An 18,754-nucleotide genomic window follows, 5' to 3' on the forward strand; every position below is an offset into this window, starting at 1 on the left:
CATCCTAAGTGAGGTAACCCAATCACAAAAGAAGTCACTAGATATGCACTCACTGATAAGTGGATATTAGCCCAGAAGCTCAGAATACCCAAGATACAATTTGCAAAACACATGAAACTCAAGAAGGAAGACCAAAGTGTGGACACTTCCGATCCTTCTTAGAATGGGGAACAAAATACCCATGGAAGGAGTTACAGAAACAAAGTTCGGAGCAGAGACTGAAGGACTGAAGGAATGACCATCCAGAAACTGCACCACCTGGGGAATCCATCCCATAAACAACCACTAAATCCAGACACTATTGCAGATGCCAACAAGAGCGTGCTGACAGGAGCCTGGTATAGCAGTCTCCTGAGAGACTCTGCCATTGCCTGACTAATACAGAAGTGGATGCTCACAGTCATCCATTAGACAGAGCACAGGGTCCCCAATGAAGGAGTTAGAGAAAGTACCCAAGGAGCTGAAGGGGTTTGCAGCCCCCTAGGAGGAACAACAATATGAACTAACCAGTAACCCTAGAGCTTCCTGGGACTAAACCACCAATCAAAGAAAACACACGGAGAGACTTGTGGCTCTAGTCGATCATCAGTGGGAGGAGAGGCCTTTGGTCCTGTGAAGGTTTTATGCCCCAGTATAGGGTAATGCCTGGGCCAGGAAGCAGGAGTGGGTGGGTTGGGGAGCAGGAGGAGGGGGGAGAGGATAAGGGATTTTTGGAGGGGAAACTAGAAAATCGGATAACATTTGAAATGTTAATAAAGAAAATATCTAATGAAAAAATAAAAAAAGAAAAGAAAAATATAACTCTTACATTTAAAGGAAAATAGATGAAATTGATAATCATTATCTTAAGTAAAATAAACCAGCTTTACACAAATACTTTATATTTACTCTTGCACCTAAATTTAAAATTGTAAGCACATTTTGTTTGTATGTGTGTGTGTGTTTGTGTGTGTATGTGTGTGTGTGTGTATGCCTTTATTCGTAGCTTACAAAATTAGAAAGTAGATCATAAGAGAGAGATCTTCAGGGAGGTAGGGAATAGTGAGGATTCCAGGCAGAAGGAAAGGAGAGGTGATGTTAACTGGGGGAAGAGAGGGCACTAGTGAAGGGATGTGTGGAGAGGGTTGGGAGCCAAGTGTCGTTTACACATGATATGAAGATGCCGTGAAGGTGTGTGTGTGTGTGTGTGTGTGTGTGTGTGTGTGTGTGTGTGTGTGTNGTGTGTGTGTGTGTGTGTGTGTGTGTGTGTGTGTGTGTGTGTATGTGTGTGTGTGGTGGTTGTCAGGAGTTGAAGGGGATATGAGGGAGGGGGGTGTCTTAGTTAGGGTCTTACTGCTGTGAACAGACACCATGACTGAGGCAACTCTTATAAGGACAACATTTAATTGGGTCTGGTTCATAGGATCAGAGGTTCAGTCTAATATCATCATGGTGGGAACATGGTTGTGGCCAGGCAGACTTGGTACTGGAGGAGCTGAGAGTTCTACATCTTGATCTGAAGGCAGCCAGGAAAAGACTGTTTTCTGAAGGCAGCCAGGGGGAGGCTGTCTTCTACTCTGGGCAGAGCCTGAGAACTGGGAGCCGGCAAAACCCACCCCCACGGTGACACATTTCCTCCAACAAGGCCACACCGACTCTTACGCAGCCACACCTCCTAATAGTGCCACTCTCCATGGGCCAAGCATATTCAAACCACCACAGGTGAATATGCTCTAAATACATGATATGCATGCATGAAATTACTAAAAAAATTTAAAAAAAATCCTGATTAAAAAATATCCAGTAACCGTCTCCTCACGGAATTAGAAAAACCAATCAGATAACTGGTAAAAGACTTCAGAAGGCCGGGCATGATGGCGCACGCCTTTAATCCCAGCACTTGGGAGGCAGAGGCAGGCAGATTTCTGAGTTCGAGGCCAGCATGGTCTACAAAAGTGAGTTCCAGGACAGCCAGAGCTATATACAGAGAAACCCTGTCTCGAAAAACCAAAAAAAAAAAAAAAAAAAAAAAGCCTTCAGAAAGTCTCAGATAACCAAAGCTGTCTTAGTAGAAGAGAACCGAGCAGGAAGTATCACCATGCTTTACTTTAGAAATACTGTAAGGCTGTGGAGATCCAGACACACATTAAGCCACAGGGGCAGAGGTGAGAGTCCAGAATTAAGCCCACACACAGTTAGTTGAGTTTTGACAGAGGTGTCAAGAGTACACAATACAGTAAAGATCCTTTCTTTCATTTAGTGCTGTTGGAAAACTGCATGTTCCCCTGCAGGTGAATGAGCCTTGCAGCCCTGCCTTTAGGAGCCATTGCCTTTACCATTCTGCTGAAGGAAGCGCTCCTCCTACACTCTCCTTTTCTCCTCCACTCTGCTTTCTTTTTAATGAGGTTTGGCTGACTTCCCAGTTAAGTATAAGGCCATGCAGGGTGGAAACTTTATTTACTTGATATCTTGGATGGATCTTCGTAATTGCTGGTTGAATGAATGATTGACTAAATAAGTGTATGAAAACAAGTGCTGGAATAATCCAGATTCTACTCCTGGTTTTGAGATCTTGGGCAAATTATTTAATAAGTTTTCTCAAGTTTAACACCTTCCATAAAACTACAGTAACTAGAATACTTATGTCACTGGGTTGCTGTGAGGATTAAGTTGGCTGTAAATGTTGGATGTTAAACATAGAAGTGTGCTGAAGAAATGGAAAGTGATTTTAGCTTCTCTTTGCATTTGGCATCTTATAAGGAGTACTGATTTTATGTTTACCTGTTATTAGATGTTGACCTTTTAAAGGACTTGTGTGATCTAGAGCTCTTGTTTTCTTTTTCCTTTCTCTAGGGGATGCAGAGAGCAACCAATGTCACCTATCAAGCCCACCATGTCAGCAGGAATAAGAGAGGGCAGGTGGTGGGGACCAGAGGTGGCTTCCGTGGTTGCACAGTTTGGCTGACAGGTATGGTCAAGAGAGCAATGAGTGGGTGTGGTGATGTGGGCCTGGAACCCCAGGAGTGAGTTCAGGATCAGCCTGAAACATGTAGCAAGACTGTATCACACAACAGCAATGACAAGACTGGGAGGTGACCTCAGAGGGTGACTCGAAATGGAACAGGGACATGGGTACCTAGGTGCCAGTGGGCACAAAGGAATCACCACAGGGACAGGTAATGGCAGGAACCGTGAGGTAGGGGGACCAGAACAAGCTGCGCCCTTCCATGGGAGTAGTGGCTCTCAGTAGTTCCATGAGGTGCACGGGTCCATTGCTTGGACCTTCTAGGAAACTGAAGTCCACATTCCATTTAAGATTACTTCTGGGGTCTTCCTCAGACATTGTGCCGGGTGTAGGGGGCCTATAAACCACTGTGTAAGGGCAGATCAGCAGCGGCTGGTGGGAGGATGCTCATCCTTATACCAGGATGTCACACAGTCTGCTCTCCACATGGCACAGGTCCCACATAGCCACCACAAACCAAATCGAAATTTAAAAGAGATTTCTTTCTTGTGTTTAGACGCTTCTCTAGGCTATGTCCTGATGCTAGTTTAGGTCCTTTTTTCTGGAGACATTTAGTTGACCAGATTGCACTTAGATAATGTTTCTTGGGAAGTGTTTTTACATTGGCTGGATATTAGTTCCTAGATCCATTGTAACTGGTTATCCAAAACCAGTGGCTTCAAGCAACAACCACTCTTGATCTGCAAGCCAGTCACAGTTCTGGGCGGTAGGTGGCATCTGCCCACTCCTTTCCTGGCATCTGGGTCATCTAGAAATCACTGTCCTTCCATGGTTTATAGACATACTGCTTCAGTATCTGCTTACAAGGACAAATACTGAGTTTGGGCCACAGAAACTGTGTGCAGTTACGGTCACAGTCTGAGGTCTGGGAGGGGAGGATGGTGCAGCCATTTTGCCTTCTTTAGCTTTGTGGAAGCTTAAGTGCTTTACATATATTGATTTTTTTTTTCTGCCTTTTTCTTTCAGCCTCTCGTTTTTCAGCAGCGTTTATTCTTTAAGTCTGTGTGTACTCATAGACTGTGTAAGCAGATTCTTCTGTTATAATCATGGTTATCTGTTTTGAATACAAAGCTTAGAATTTCAGATTTCTTTTCTTTTTTTTTTTCCCCCTTTCAGCACTTGGTTCTCAAACAGTATTTAAAACTGGTAAAAAGGCTGAGCATAATCTCCATGGTTAGTCCTCACACCCAGGGGGCTGAGGCAGGAGGCTCACTCATCATTCAGTGCTGATGTGGGCTATAAAGTGAGTTTAAAGTCATCCTGGGATCTGTGGCAAAACCCTGACTCAATAAAGCAAAACAAAACAACCAAACAATAAAGCAAACACAACAATAACAACAACAACCACCACCACCACCACCACCAAACAACAGCAGCTGAAAAAGTAGCTGAGCCCTCCGTCTTCACCTCTGTGCTGCTGTTGGACCACAGTCACCCGAAGCCTCCTGGAGTGGGACGGCCAGTGGCCTCCGGTTACTCAGCACTGCGAAGGCTGAATTCAAGGGACTCCGGGGCTGGTTTTTTTTTTTTTTTCTTTTTGCCTGAGTCTCCCTTGGTTGTAGTCAAGGTCCTTTGGCTGCAGTGACCTTGTTAGGCGTCCTTGTTACGTGGGAGCTCAGCTGATTGACTGGAACAAGCTGGTGACCTCTGTAGCAGACTGGTCTTAACTTATTACTGTGTTCTCTAGCTGGCATCTGCAAGTTCATCCAACACAGACAAGTCACAGACCCACGTCTAGCTTAGCCTTGGAAGACTGTACTATATATATATATATAGTACAGTATATACACACACACACACACACACACACACACACACACACACACACACACACATATATATATATATATATATATATATATATATATATATATATATATGGCTACAGTGAGCCCCTCAGCCAGCCCAGACTTAAGAGGGTGCCATGAGGTAGTTTGTGTTGAGGGGACAGTGACTGGGCACACTGTAGAGGAGCTGTAGGGTAGGCTATTCTGTCGTAGCTGTCTTTGGGGAAACAGGGTCTGCTAATGCGTTAAAGCAGCTGCCCTTCTAGAGATCCACCCAGTGTGCTAGTCTCTTTTCTTTAGCTCTCTGCACTGCCCATGATTTTGTTCTAGCCATCCACAGTCATCTCTTGTCTTACTGTTCTCTTGACTCTGATATGTAATTACAGTCTCCAGGGTGGTGAAGTGTTTGTATATCAATGTTTGCTTTTTCCTAGTCATGAGAGTCAAGTGAATGGAAATTAGAATTTCCTGGTCAGATTAATTATTTTATGAATTGACTCCCCAGTGGTTTAATCATGGTTTATAAGACCCTGGAACATGGAGGGGTAATTGCATTCACTTCTCAACCTCCTTTTCCTTTCCTTGTTATATATAACTTGGCATTTGACTGTAAAAATGTGGCATGTGGCCAAGTGAATACACCCACTGGCCATGGCACTGAAATTGGTTAGTGAGTTTTGGAGCTTATTGGTGATTTCTGGGTTAAGTTATTAAAGATAGATACTTAAGGACAATATTTCCAGACCCCATCCCCCAAATCATAAAGAAACCCTAGATGTGTGTAGATATTTTGAGTAGATAAAAGGTCAGTCTTAAAGGGACGATGGGTAAGATGTTTCTGAGACACTGGTGCTGAGAGGAACGGATGTAATCACTTGTCCTTACTCTTGGTTCTCACTGCCCGTGGAATTTGCTTGGACTGTTCCCTCTAGGATTGTCCGGAGCAGGGAAGACGACCGTGAGCATGGCTCTGGAGGAGTACCTGGTGTGCCACGGCATTCCATGCTACACTTTGGACGGTGACAACATCCGCCAAGGACTCAATAAGAACCTGGGCTTCAGTCCTGAGGACAGAGAAGAGAACGTTCGCCGCATAGCCGAGGTGGCGAAGCTGTTTGCTGATGCTGGCCTAGTGTGTATCACAAGCTTCATATCGCCGTACACACAGGTATGGACCCTCTGTGCCTTGAGGTGCTGTTTAGATTATTGAAAGTGTGGTATCAGGGATACCTGAACTTTAAACATTGGCCTGTGTTTTGAGGCTAAATTCAGCTGTTTTTATTTCCTTGTAATACAAATAACTTAAAAAAATTATGTGCTGTGATTTTTTTTTTTTTTTGAGTAAATCCAGTTTGCAGTTTGGGTAAAACTTGCTATTAAAACACCCTGGGGTATATAACTAAGTTCTTGAGATGAAGCCATTAGCTGAATTGTTTCAGTCTTAACATACACACACACACACACACACACACACACACACACACACACATTTACAAATACATATACACATAAAAACAAACTAAGGTATACAGAGTCCCCTTCATCCATCCTTGATGTCAGGACATCCAGCTTTTTATTGATCACGTTTTATTGATCACTTACTGTTTCCATGAATGTCTCCTCTTTTCTCTGAAGGATCGCAACAATGCAAGGCAGATTCACGAGGGTGCAAGCTTGCCCTTCTTTGAAGTTTTCGTCGATGCTCCTCTGCATGTTTGTGAGCAGAGGGATGTCAAAGGACTCTACAAGAAGGCACGGGCAGGAGAGATAAAAGGCAAGCATCATTTTCTTCAGGTTTCCCTTGTCTAGATATTTCATGCTTTTGCGTATACATCTGATGTGCCTTTCTTTTAAATTAAATTTGTATTTATACGTGTGTGTGTGTGTGTGTGTGTGTGTGTGTGTGTGTGCATGTCAGTACATGTCAGTGCAGGTGCCTGTGGAGGCTGGAGGCATTTGATTCTCTGGAGCTGATATAGGTGCTGGGAACTGAACTCTGATTTTCTATAAGAACATTCTATGGTCTTAATCACTGATCTGCCTCTCCAATCCCGCGGAACGATAACTCTTGCCTAAGAAATTGCGAGTGAGAAATGACCTGAGATGGTTGAGAGGGCCGGGACTTTGTGAGGTTGTGCTGAAAACCCGCTTTATATAGTTAGGAATCTAGTGCTAGGTTACCAGCCATCACTACCTCTGCTGTCTCTGTCACATCGTGAAAGTGTAAGATGTCTCATACCCGTTGGGAAAACGCCTGAAGTGTAAGGATCTTTATGTGAGGAGAATGTCCTCTTTTTATGTCGTAGTGCTTGGTAAGGCTCTTTATTCAGCCTCTCTAAGATTCCTAAATTTGAATTTACCTATTTCTGATTCTACGCTTAGCTTTTGTGGGCTGTTCACAGTTTGAGCGTGTGACTCGTTAGGCATTGAAGGGGAAATGTAGAGCCCGTCTTTGCTGTTGTGTTTGATGCTGTGTTGATTCTGTCAGCATTCGTAGGAACACGCCATACTGGCCTTAATAAAGCACTGAAGGTTGATTATACCGCAATTATTCTGTAGGGGTGATTCATGCAGGTAACCTGCTTGCCTTCCCATCAAGGTCCAGTAGCCTGGGACCATTTCGGAAGTTCTGAATTCTAGATTTGGGTGTTCAGTTTTTGGGTCAGGAAAGATAAACAGAAATTGAGGAGGAGAATGTGTGCTATCCATTTCTCCTCTGTATTTGGGCCTGGGAATAAGCAGCTGAGGGAAATTCTGCCTGCCCTGGTGATGTCTAGTCTTGCAGGCAAAGCTGATGCTGGACCTTGCTGCCTCAGGGCCCAGCTGATCGAGAGGCCACTGATGGTTGTCACTCTCACGCACTAAGCTGGCACCTTCCTGACTCAAAAGGAACAGGCTGCCAACTTGGAGTAACTGATGATGGGGGCCAGGAAAGCAGATAGGTCATTTTACATTTTCCTGTAGTTTCTGGGTGATGTTTAAAATGACCCCCAATGTTGAGAATGCTGCGCAGCATTTCTGTTCTGTAGTACAGTTACTTCTCATTGGGCATGTGAGTGTAGGCCAGAGGACCACTGTAGGAGTTGGCTTTCTCCTTCCGCAGTGCGGATCCTGGGGTTGAACTCAGGTTGTTAGGCGCCGTTACTCACTGGGCCGTCTTCTAGTATCTGAGAGCAAGGATACGTTGCTTTCATTCCAGCTGAGCTGGGCTGTGCCTGTGAGGTCAGGGCAAGTGATCCGATATGGCCACTAAGCTGCCTTCAGACAGAAATGCACAGGACACCAAGGCTGGCGGGAACCTGACCTGCTTCGCCAAGGAGACGTGTGCCAGTGTTCACTTCATTAGTATTTGTGACGACTTTATTGAACATTGCTCCAGCAAGTAATGAGAATTGACTGTGTAGAGAAGAAATAGTGTTTAATTAGGACTCTTCCAAGAAAGGCATCCATACCATAATGCCACTGCAGGGCAGCGCTTAGTAAGCCTTCACTTCAGTGCAGGTTGGTACAGATGAAATACACTCTTTACATTTCTGCCTCTGTCTGTTGTCTGCTGACCTTTAAAGGCTTCACTGGGATCGATTCTGAGTATGAGAAACCCGAGGCCCCGGAGCTGGTGCTGAAAACGGATTCCTGTGACGTCAACGACTGCATCCAGCAGGTTGTGGAGCTTCTTCAGGAACGGGTAAGAGAAGGAGAATGGAGGAGAAAACCACCTGATAACTTGGCCTCTAAAAACGACCTGACCGAAAAGTATGTGTTTCAAGTCTTTATAAAAGCCAGAAACTTCCTATATGCTGACATTTTAGCATTTTGGGGCATACACAATACATGAAATATCCCAGTTACTGTAAATGTCAGAAAAGTTGTGAGTCCTAAGATCTTTTCTCTTATCATTAACTTTACTGCACTTATTCTACTGCATGATGTGATGTTAGACTGATTATGTTGAGGCACACAGAGTTGTTAAATTTCCTTAGGTATTTGGCAAGTACACAACTGCCTCAATGTGGTGATCCACTTCCCAGTAGATTGTTGAGCAAGGTCCTGCAGAGACAGGGTTCCTGGTTTTAAGTGTCTCTCCCTGGTTCCCCGGGCATACATGGAGGCTTAAGAGCCTGGAAAACAGATATATGGTTCCTGTGGATTTTATTCATGTTTAGAAGTAGTTTTTCTTTCCTATAATCTACCCGTTACCTCCTCTTTGAGTCCACTGTCCCATAGTTCACTTTAGCTGGAGAGGACGCAGCCATTGTGTGGGTGATGGAACTTGGTGTGACAGTGTTTCTTTCATCTGTTTGTCATCTGTTCCTACTGTTGCTGGTCACTTCTCCCATGTGGGAAGCAAGAGGGGATGTGTCATCATCCCCTATTCTGTCCTAACAGGACAGTGGATTTTGGGATTCCTTTTTATGTACAAAATTTTGACCAGAATTCCCTCTTGTCTATAGTCTCTCACTCAGACCTGTGTCCAAATATATATGTTTCACCTTTGAAGTTTTCTGTATTATATCATATATTATATAGTCCAGGTAGTTAGCATAAGACTTTCCTTCTTATATTGTTTTTCCTGAGGCAGGGTTTCTCCGTGTAGCACTGGCTGTCCTGGAGCTCGCTCTGTAGACCAGGCTGGGGATCAGTCATCTTCTGGTCCTAGGTTTCCTGTTAACTAATTTCTGTCCTCTGCCCTCAGCTCCCCTCATCTCTCCACAGTGGTCCCGGTGGCCATTTCTCACTTTCTACCAAGCATATAGTAATCAAAACCCCAATTCCTGTAGTTACTGACCAACCCAGGCACTAGCAAGGCAGAGAGAGAGGTTAATCAGCCAGGATTCTGACTTTGGGGGTTTGCATCCAGGTCAAAGAAGAAACAGGAGCATGTGACTCCTGAGAAATGTCTTAGAGGCTGCCATTCATGGTTCATGGTGTGTCTGGAGGCAGAGAGGAGTGTTTGAAAGATTCCTTTTGGAGAGTCTTCCTCCGCTTGGTCTTCGAAAGGCAGTTTTGCCAGGTGGAATTTCTTTCTAGCAGTCTTGTACAGATGTCCCTCCACAGTCAGTTCATTTATCTGAGACAGGCTTTTGCTATGTAGCCCTGGCTGGCCCAGAACTCACCGTGTAGACCAGGCTGGCCTCCGACTTGCCTCTGCTTTCCCAGTACTGAGATTACAGGTAGACGTACCATCCTGCCTCACACTTCATTGACTGTTGAAAATTGGTGGTCATTTGTTTTGAATGTGTCTTTCTTTAATTGACATGCGGTAGCTTCCATGTGTGTAACTGTAGTGATGTCAGTGGGTGTGTCCAGCATGTAGCCATCACTCTAGCCAGACTATCTGTGTTACTGGCATTAGTACCTCTTCCCCAACAGGGACTCCAGCTAGCCATAGCCGTATGCCAAGCAGTGAGACCCTGCTCCACAGATCCCCTGCTTTTCCCAGCTAATATTTTAGCTTCGAGTTCATTTATTTTTAAGTTTCTCCATTATCGTACCTACTATGTTGACATGTTTACTGATTTCCAGCACTCACATAGAGGCCTGCAGCTGGCACTCCAGTGCCAGGGAATCTGATGCCCTCTTCTGGCCTCTAAGGGTACCATATGTGTACATAGACATGTGTGCTGGGCAAAGCATTCATACACATTACAAAAACCAACCAACCACTCATAAACATTACAGAAACAAGCAAGCAAGCAAACAAACACAAAACAGGCAAACAACCCCAAACTGGAACATTTACAGCAAACCACATACAGAAAACAAAACCAGTCTTGTCATCATTTGCCCTTTTTTCCTAGCATGTACATCTCTGTTGAAGTTCTCTATTCAAGCACGCTGCCTGAGTTCCACTCCATCCTGTGAATCAGTTAGGTTACAGTTTGAGTCACCACTTAATGTCCCTATTGATGATGGAACTCCTGGTAGGTCATTTCTGGATCTAGCTTTGGTGGCGTCGGCACTTGACTGTGGGTGTTTTTCACCCTTTGGTTATCTTATAACTTTATCATAGCAAGGACTGAGAGAGTTTTTTCTTAATTAATTACATTAATTAATTAATTAGTTTATTTGTGTGTGTGTATGGATAGGTGTGTGCCGTGGAGCACTTGTGGAAGTCATTTTGCATTTGTACTCCCTATGTGGGTTCTGGGGATTGAACTCCAGCTGTCAGGCTTGGCAGCAAGCACCTTAATCTGTTGAGCCATCCCCCTGGCTGAGATAGTAGTTCTTTGTTTCGCTTTGTTTGTTTCTGTAGGAAAGATACACCTGATGTTCATGCTGGCATTTTACTGTCTACAGAACTAAGGATGGCCCTGAACATTTTTTTTCTTCTGTCCCTTGAGTGTGCTATTCTTACAGGTGTGCACCACCGCCATGCCTGGTTTATGTGCTCCTGACACTGAACCCAGCGTTTTGTGCATGATAGTCAGTCACTCTGCCCAAAGGAGCTACACTACCAAGCTAGCCACTCCCCGCCTTTAATTTTAAAAGAGAAGACCATGTTCAGTCTGACCAGGTCCTGGGTAGCTATGAGTGTGACCCAACATAAAAGTACCTTCAGTAAACCGTTGTGACTCTTGTGACTTTTTTTTGTTTGTTTGTCTGTTTTTGAGACAAGATTTCTCTGTGTATCCCTGGCTGTCCTGGAACTCACTTTGTAGACCAGGCTGGCCTTGAACTCAGAAATCTGCCTGCCTCTGCCTCCCAAGTGCAGGGATTAAAGGCGTGCGCCACCACCACCCAGCTCTTTTTTTTTTTTTTCTTGTGACTTTTGTTACTATTGTTTTTGTCTCATCATTTGGTGGCATGACTCTCACAGGTGAACTTGGCAAACAGCAACATGTGGGTGTGCTAAAGGCTGGACCTGCTTATGCTGTGGACATGACTTGATGTATCTGTCATGCGGTTGGTGGAGAGGGCTGAGTTTAGTTAGTAATTACCAGCTTCACAAGGGCCAGCTGTTCCTCATACTCAGTGTGGGATGTGCTTATATTTGTCTATGTTGAGCTTATGTTGTTTTACCTGAGTGTTGTCAGATGAAAGTTAAAAAGTTGGACATAGTCTAACTTTATAATTTTATCTTTTATGTCTAACCAGCAGGTGTTGAATGTTTTACAGAATCCTGGGGAACTGCACAGGTACACATGTGTGGGCCACAGACACTGAGAGCGGCCACCCTCCTGTGTGGTCCACAGACACTGAGAGTGGCCACCCTCTTACGGGGATTGTTAAGCTCAGCGTGGCTTGCCTCCTGCTGGTGCTCCCCTCTGTCCTCTGCCTCCTGCTGGTGCTCCCCTCTGTCCTCCACCTCCTGCTGGTGCTCCCCTCTGTCCTCCTTTCTCTGACTTCTTCCTCACTTAGAATAGCATTCTTCGGAGTTCATGCTTTGCCTGCACAAATAGGCCTCCTGCCTCTGCCGCTGCTGACCCTTTTAAAGCAAGGAGGAAGATGACTTATGCTGTTCCGTAAGTGTCTGCTCTGTGAAGATACTGTAGTTCCAAGCCTAGGAATGGCACAGAGTCCCACACACCGTTCAGCCAAATACCAAGTAGGTCGTGTGAAGTTTTCCACTAGTGCCCTCACTGCTCATAGGATAGGGTCACTGTGATCTTGTGACCACGGCTTTTATTCTGTGCTTTTTATTTCATGATAGGTCATCCATAGAATCATCTCTCTGAAGTTTAGTCTAAATATTTTCTTTTTCTTTATTGATCATTTTTTTCTTAATTACATGGATTCATTTATCATTATTATTATTATTATTATTATTATTATTATTGTGGTTTGTGTTGAGACTTCCTCCTAGTTTGAGTCTGAGAGGCGTGCTTTGTATGAGCTGCCATTATGTATTCTACCACAGCATGCGCCTCCCCCTCCTCCTTCTTTCTCTTTCTACCTCAGTCTCTGCAGTCTTTGTTCATGCCTTCTTCCTAATGATGTCATCCTAATTAGAGGTTGTACTGATTATCCTTTTATGTGTATTATACTTGCCAGGCAGGGTACCGATTGGACACTTTTACCTGATGCCTCACAGAGAAGCACAGAGCAGACTCTGTCATCTGCTGTGTGTAATAAAGAGCACACATATAGTGCTTTATGTCTGTTAAAAGTGCCTTGTTGTTTTTCTAACCTCCGGGGGGCAGTGGCCCCTTTTCTCTCTCAGCTTATCTTATAACGCCTTCTTTCCTGTATTTTGTTTTAAATTAAAGATTTGCTTATTTTTTTTATTGCATGTGTATGGGTGTTTTGCTTGCACATATGCCTGCACCATATCTGTGCAATGCTCTTGGATGCTAGAATTCTCCGGAACTAGAGTTACAGACAGTTGTTAGCTGCCATTAACGTTGGATGCTGGGATTCAAACCCAGGTCCCTTGGGAAAACAGCCAACGCTCTTAACCATAGAGCTCCCCCCAGTTTCTGTGGCGTCTTCATGAGAGTTCTCGCACAGTGCTTTTTGTGTGCTGTCTCATTTCACCCACACAGGATCTTGGTAGTACTTCACAGCAATACGAGATTTGCTTACGGCTATGTTGTGAAATCTGAGGATTTCCCGGTGATTTTAATGTATCTCTGTTCTTAGTTTTAGGAGTCTTCTCATTACACTCAAAACTTCTCATTACTCGGTGTCTAGAAGGTGATCTGGTTGTATGAGTTTAGGACGGAAGTTTCCTCAGGAAGACCGTTTTTTATCATGAAGTAGGGTGACCACAGAGAAGAACTAACGCCTTGCTACTATAATTATGCCCTCTTGGCGTCAGCTTTGTTTGGGGAGAAAGACCTCTGCTGTGGGTGGTGAATCTTGTTGCCTGGAGAACGCTCAGAGCCATGTGTGGTGCACACTGGGATGCAGCGGCCAGCCAAGCTGTACAGTCGCTTTATGGACCTGCATGTTTGGTTTCTGCTACTCTTACTTAGTTTATAGTGTGTAGACAAGATGGCCATGTTTACATTAGTCTCTGTTTCTTCTTTTGTAGCATGGTGCAAAACTTAAAATCACCATCAGAGGAAGATTCACATGGGCAAAACTCCATCTGCTGTGACATGAATTCTCTTTGATTGCTTCCTAGTAAAGTTGAGTCTCAAGGAAGCCTTAGGACACATGGAGAAGCCAGTGAACAGCTGGCAGGTCACACTTCTTAGTTGGTGGGATGCACATGGACAGGCCACTTTGGTACAGTGCACACCCTGTCCAGCCGTCCAGCCGGGTATAGTACATGCAACTCACCTTTAGTATTACTGCAGAGAAGTTTTAGAGATTTTCCAGAGGTGCTTAGGGGAGAACACATAGTGGGATCTCAGGTAGACGGAGGGTGGAGGGGCTGAGCGGGTGGGGTGCAGCAGTGACTCAGAGCAGAGGAAGTCAGCCTGACCAGTTCACAATAGGCTCAATACCCCGAGGAGTGATTGTAACATCACCGTTTTACTGAGGAGAAGCAGGGTCAGGTTTGTGATGTAGTCTCAGAATAGTTGGGTCAGGTGGGCTCGGTGTTGTCACAGGGTGTATGCTGCAGCCCACACTTAGGTCTTTCTAGTGGATCATTATTTTTAAATTCCGTATTACTCCCAGAGATGTTTTAGCACCAGTGCATGTAGAGCGGCCCAGAAGCCTTTGAACTCCATCGTTTAGGGGGTACTTACTGGGGCTTCCTATGGGCAGTGACTACTGAAGTAGGCTAGAGGTGAGGCTGCAAGATAATCAAGATTACCTGCCTGCAAACAAGGTAATCCTTCTGCTGACAAAACCCAATCCTGAAACTGTCCAGGAGACATCAACCATGGATTTCTCCATATGAAAGATGTTACCACTTAGGAGAGTCAAAGCTCATAGTTCTGTGCTAGGAACTGGGGACAAATATGAAATCTGAATATTGAATGAAATATGACTTTTATCTGATTCCCTTTCACATTCCTTGATGGTTGATTCCCGAGTGCAGATGGGATTTCATTGATCTTACAAAGACTGAATACTTTTAGAGTCCTTTAAAGGCGCTCTAGAGAAAATCAAGGATAATACTGCCTGACTTGGGAAAGAAACTCACTTGGTGAAAGGAACTACTCAAGTTTGAATCTAGATGATGTGGAATGTTCTATAATATGGGAAGTAAGATCTTTGTAGGCTATTTTTGTTTATAGGTTTATTTATATGTATGTATGTGTGTGTGTGTGTGTGTGTGTTTGCTGCCCAGCATGAATGCCCAGAAACTGAGTCCTCTTTGAGTCCTCTAAGAGCAGCAAGCATTATTAACCACTGAGAGATGTACCTGTGAGTTTTATTATTTATTTATTTATATTTATTTATTTATTTATTTAAGATAAAGTCTTCCTGGCTGATTTGAACTTGCTATGTAGACTAGGTTGGCCTTGAACTTGAAGAGACCTGCTGGCCTCTGCCTCCAGAGTGCTATGATGAAAGATGTGGATTTTTAAGGGCTAAGTGAGGAGGCTTTAAAGGTCTTTTCGACACTGTTGTCCTAGGCTGCATGGATTATTAACATGGATAGCAGGTAGGCTTGCACAGGTGGGCAGTTAGGCTTGCACAGGTGAACAGTTAGGCTTGCACAGGTGGGCAGGTAGACTTGCACAGGTGGGTAGATAGGCTTGCACAGGTGGGCAGTTAGGCTTGCACAGGTGGGCAGGTAGGCTTGCATAGGTGGGCAGGTGGGCTTGCACAGGTGGGCAGGTAGGCTTGCAGAGGTGGGCAGGTAGGCTTGCACAGGTGGGTAGATAGGCTTGCACAGGTGGGTAGATAGGCTTGCACAGATGAGCAGTTAGGCTTACATAGGTGGGCAAGTAGGCTTGCACAGGTGGGCAGGTAGGCTTGCACAGGTGGTAGATAGGCTTGCACAGGTGGGCAGTTAGGCTTGCACAGGTGGGCAAGTAGGCTTGCACAGGTGAGCAGATGATAGACTTGTACAGGTGGGGAGGTGATAGGTTTGCACAGGTGGGCAGGTAGGCTTGCACAGGTGGTTTTGTGCAGGGCTGCTGTCTGTGCGGTAGCAGTCGCCTGCGGCAGGCAGCTCCTGTTATCACATACCCAGGAGCTCCTTCTTTGTTGGAATCCTAATAAGATACTGCTTACAATGACAACTTCATTTCCGAAACAAACTAAGGAAAATTTGTGTCTGCCCCGGGGTCAGTTCTGAGGGGCTTTGTTTGTTTTTCCTCACAGCTGCCAACGCTCTTACCTCCGATGTCATCCGAGTCTCCCAAGAGTTCAAGTCAGTTCTGATCCTTCCTGGGAATAGGTTCACAGGTTGAGACCCAGCCTCAGAACATTGCTTGTTGAGATATGAGTCATGAGTGCAGTTGTCTAGGTCACCCACTCTTCTGCCAGCAGTTTGTATAACTTGGGGTGCCTCTCTTCATGCTCTGTAATTGGTCAGAATGACTCGGGAGATTGATTGTTGCTTGTTTATTATCAATTCAGGAAGAGCTTTATGGACAGGATGTATAGGGTAGTGTGGGGCATAGTGAACCAAGTTTCCATGCCTTCTTTTGGCTCTGTTTTAACACCTCTGCATATAGAGCAGTCCAGAAGCCTTTGAACTCCATCATTTAGGGGGTACTGATGGAGTACCCCCTGTAGTACTTCCTGTGGGCAGTGACTACTGAAGTAGGCTAGACGTGAGGCTGCAAGTTACCAGCCTGCGAACAAGGTAATCCTTCTGCCGACAAAACCCAATCCTGAAACTGTCCAGGAGACATCAACCATGGATTTCTCCACATGAAAGATGTTACCACTTAGGAGAGTCAAAGCTCATAGTTCTGTGCTAGGAACTGGGGACAAAGACCAAATATATAATGGATTTTGCATTGTGCTGTGGCTTTGGGTAGAGAGAAGATGCTACGGCTTTTGAGAGAATGAAGGAGCTTGAGAAGGCTGTGCCCATGGGAACAGTAGTGGTAGATATATATATATATTTTAAATCATTATTCTGGGGAGACTCTTCTAAAATGACTTCTACCTGTTTTATTTCATTTTCAGTTTTCTGAGACAAGAGTTTTTCTGTGCAGCTCTGGCTGTCCCGGAACTCATTCTATAGAGAACAGGCTGGCCTCCACCTCTCAGAGATCCTCCAGTCTGTGCCTCCAGAGTGCTGGGATTAAAGGGTCGTGCTACCACCGCCCCATCTTTAACTGGTATTCTTAATTTACTGTCACCAAGGAAGATAAATATTTATTTTGCATGTTTAAGAAAAGTGGGGTATTACAGCCATGAGGTCTTTTTTATTTGAGTACTTTAGATTCTAATTTCTCTTCCCGTCTGGTTGCTCCATACAGTCACTCACATAAAAATATACACACCTCATCCTTTAATCAGAGGACCGTTGTTTTCTTAACTTGATTCAATTGCATGCATTTATTCAGGACTGTAGAAGGCAAGCAAGCGGAAGGCTTCGTCTTTTCTTTCCACTACCCCGTGAGTGGTCACTAGATGGCCTGCTAGTACTGCATTTCAACTTGGCCTGCTAGAGCACAAGGGGTAGGCTTTTTGCCGATGGTTTTAATCTAAAGTGATATTTTAAATGCTGTTTTTAAATCTACCAGGAACTCTGGATTTACTAGTGCTATAAATTATTTAAAGGTTTGTCTTCTTACAAAATGGTGGGTTAGTGCTCGAAATGGATTTTATATTGCACATAAAAACCAGACTCTGGAGCCCAGTTTTAAAGTGTTGCCAGAATGTCGTTTGCTCGTGCTTTGGATGCATGTAGTTGAGATAATAGAAACTTAATCGTTGCATGAAAATGTGAACGGGCCCCAGCATTCAAGCTGCTGAGCAGATCTGGCTGCAGACGAAAGTGCGGCAGATACATAGAGAAAAAGCCTTGAAGCTTGGAACCGCTGTTTGTTAGCACGCTCGGGCTTCTACAGGGAGAGTCAAATGGGAGGACCAGAATCGCCAGCTTTAGGTGATGATTGAGTGCTGTGCTCTCCAGTTGCCAAGCAGAGAAACAGTTGCCTGAACAAGGATGTGGGCGTAGCATCCGTCAGTCTGAGGTAGTTTAGTCAATTAAAAAAGAAATGGGGTATCCATCTTTTAAATTAAATAAGTATTTAAAATTCGTAGTATCTAATATTTCTGTACTTGAAGGTAAGAAATGCGCAGCCCTCATTATGGGCAAATGTGTGAACTGTTCACTGAGTTCTGCTTGGGACACTTGGGCAGCCCGAGTCCCTGTTTCTCTCACACTGGAACACGGGGCCCTCTTAGATGGGTGAGGTGTCTAGGTGAAGATTTTCTCTAGCTAGCAATCTGGTTATTTTTTGTTTGTTTGTTTGTTTGTTTGTTTGAAAGGAAATTTGCTGAAATAAAGTGGATTATGTGAACGATGACAGTGGCACAGTGTTTCTGATGGCTAGGTGAGTCTGGAAATCCTAAGGAATCCTAGATAAAGCAATCAGTTCATGTGGCAGGGACTCCACACTCTGTCCCTTAGGTAGCCAGTCTCACTTTGAACGAGTATCAGTTCTTTTGGGTGTTTAGTACTGGTTTTAGAAACTGAGGTTTGGATTAGAATGTGGTTGAAACTGGCTGTGTCTGCATTTAAAATTAAAAAAAAAAATATGTGTATGGGTGTTTTGTCTGCAACTATGTCTGTGCACCATGTGTGTGCCTCGTGCCTGCAGAGACCAGAAGGCGGCATCGGATCCCCTGAAACTGCAGCTACAGATGGCTGTGAGCTGCCATGTGGAGGCTGGGGATTGAATCCAGATCCTCAGGAAGAGCAGCCAGGGCTCTGAGCCACTGAGCCGACTCTCCAGCCCCGTGTCTGCACTTTTAGGGTTCACTTTGTACTTCTGTTAAGTAGTTGCCCGTCTCTATACAGACTTCATAGGGCTCACCTCCGCGGAGCAGGTGCTTAGTGCTCCCCTTGAGTCATCCCCTTGGATCATGGTGTTTGTGTTAGTTAATTCCAGAAATATTCACTTCATCTTTCAGAAGAAAACAGAAGCAAACC

The 18,754-nt window shown here is 44.6% G+C and overlaps 1 protein-coding gene across 2 annotated transcripts in view; it reads left to right on the forward strand.

Moving 5' to 3' along the window:
- Positions 1-18,754, forward strand: part of Papss1 (3'-phosphoadenosine 5'-phosphosulfate synthase 1) — a 133,864-nt gene that overhangs the window by 67,428 nt on the left and 47,682 nt on the right. For both annotated transcript variants that reach the window (XM_021195245.2, XM_029537362.1), the window contains 4 exons: positions 2,833-2,947; positions 5,724-5,959; positions 6,427-6,565; positions 8,358-8,476. In XM_021195245.2, the coding sequence (XP_021050904.1) occupies positions 2,833-2,947; positions 5,724-5,959; positions 6,427-6,565; positions 8,358-8,476 (609 nt within the window). The remainder of the gene's footprint in view (positions 1-2,832; positions 2,948-5,723; positions 5,960-6,426; positions 6,566-8,357; positions 8,477-18,754) is intronic.

This window comes from Mus pahari, chromosome 4, assembly GCF_900095145.1.
Source record: "Mus pahari chromosome 4, PAHARI_EIJ_v1.1, whole genome shotgun sequence".
Classification (NCBI taxonomy): Eukaryota; Metazoa; Chordata; class Mammalia; order Rodentia; family Muridae; genus Mus; species Mus pahari.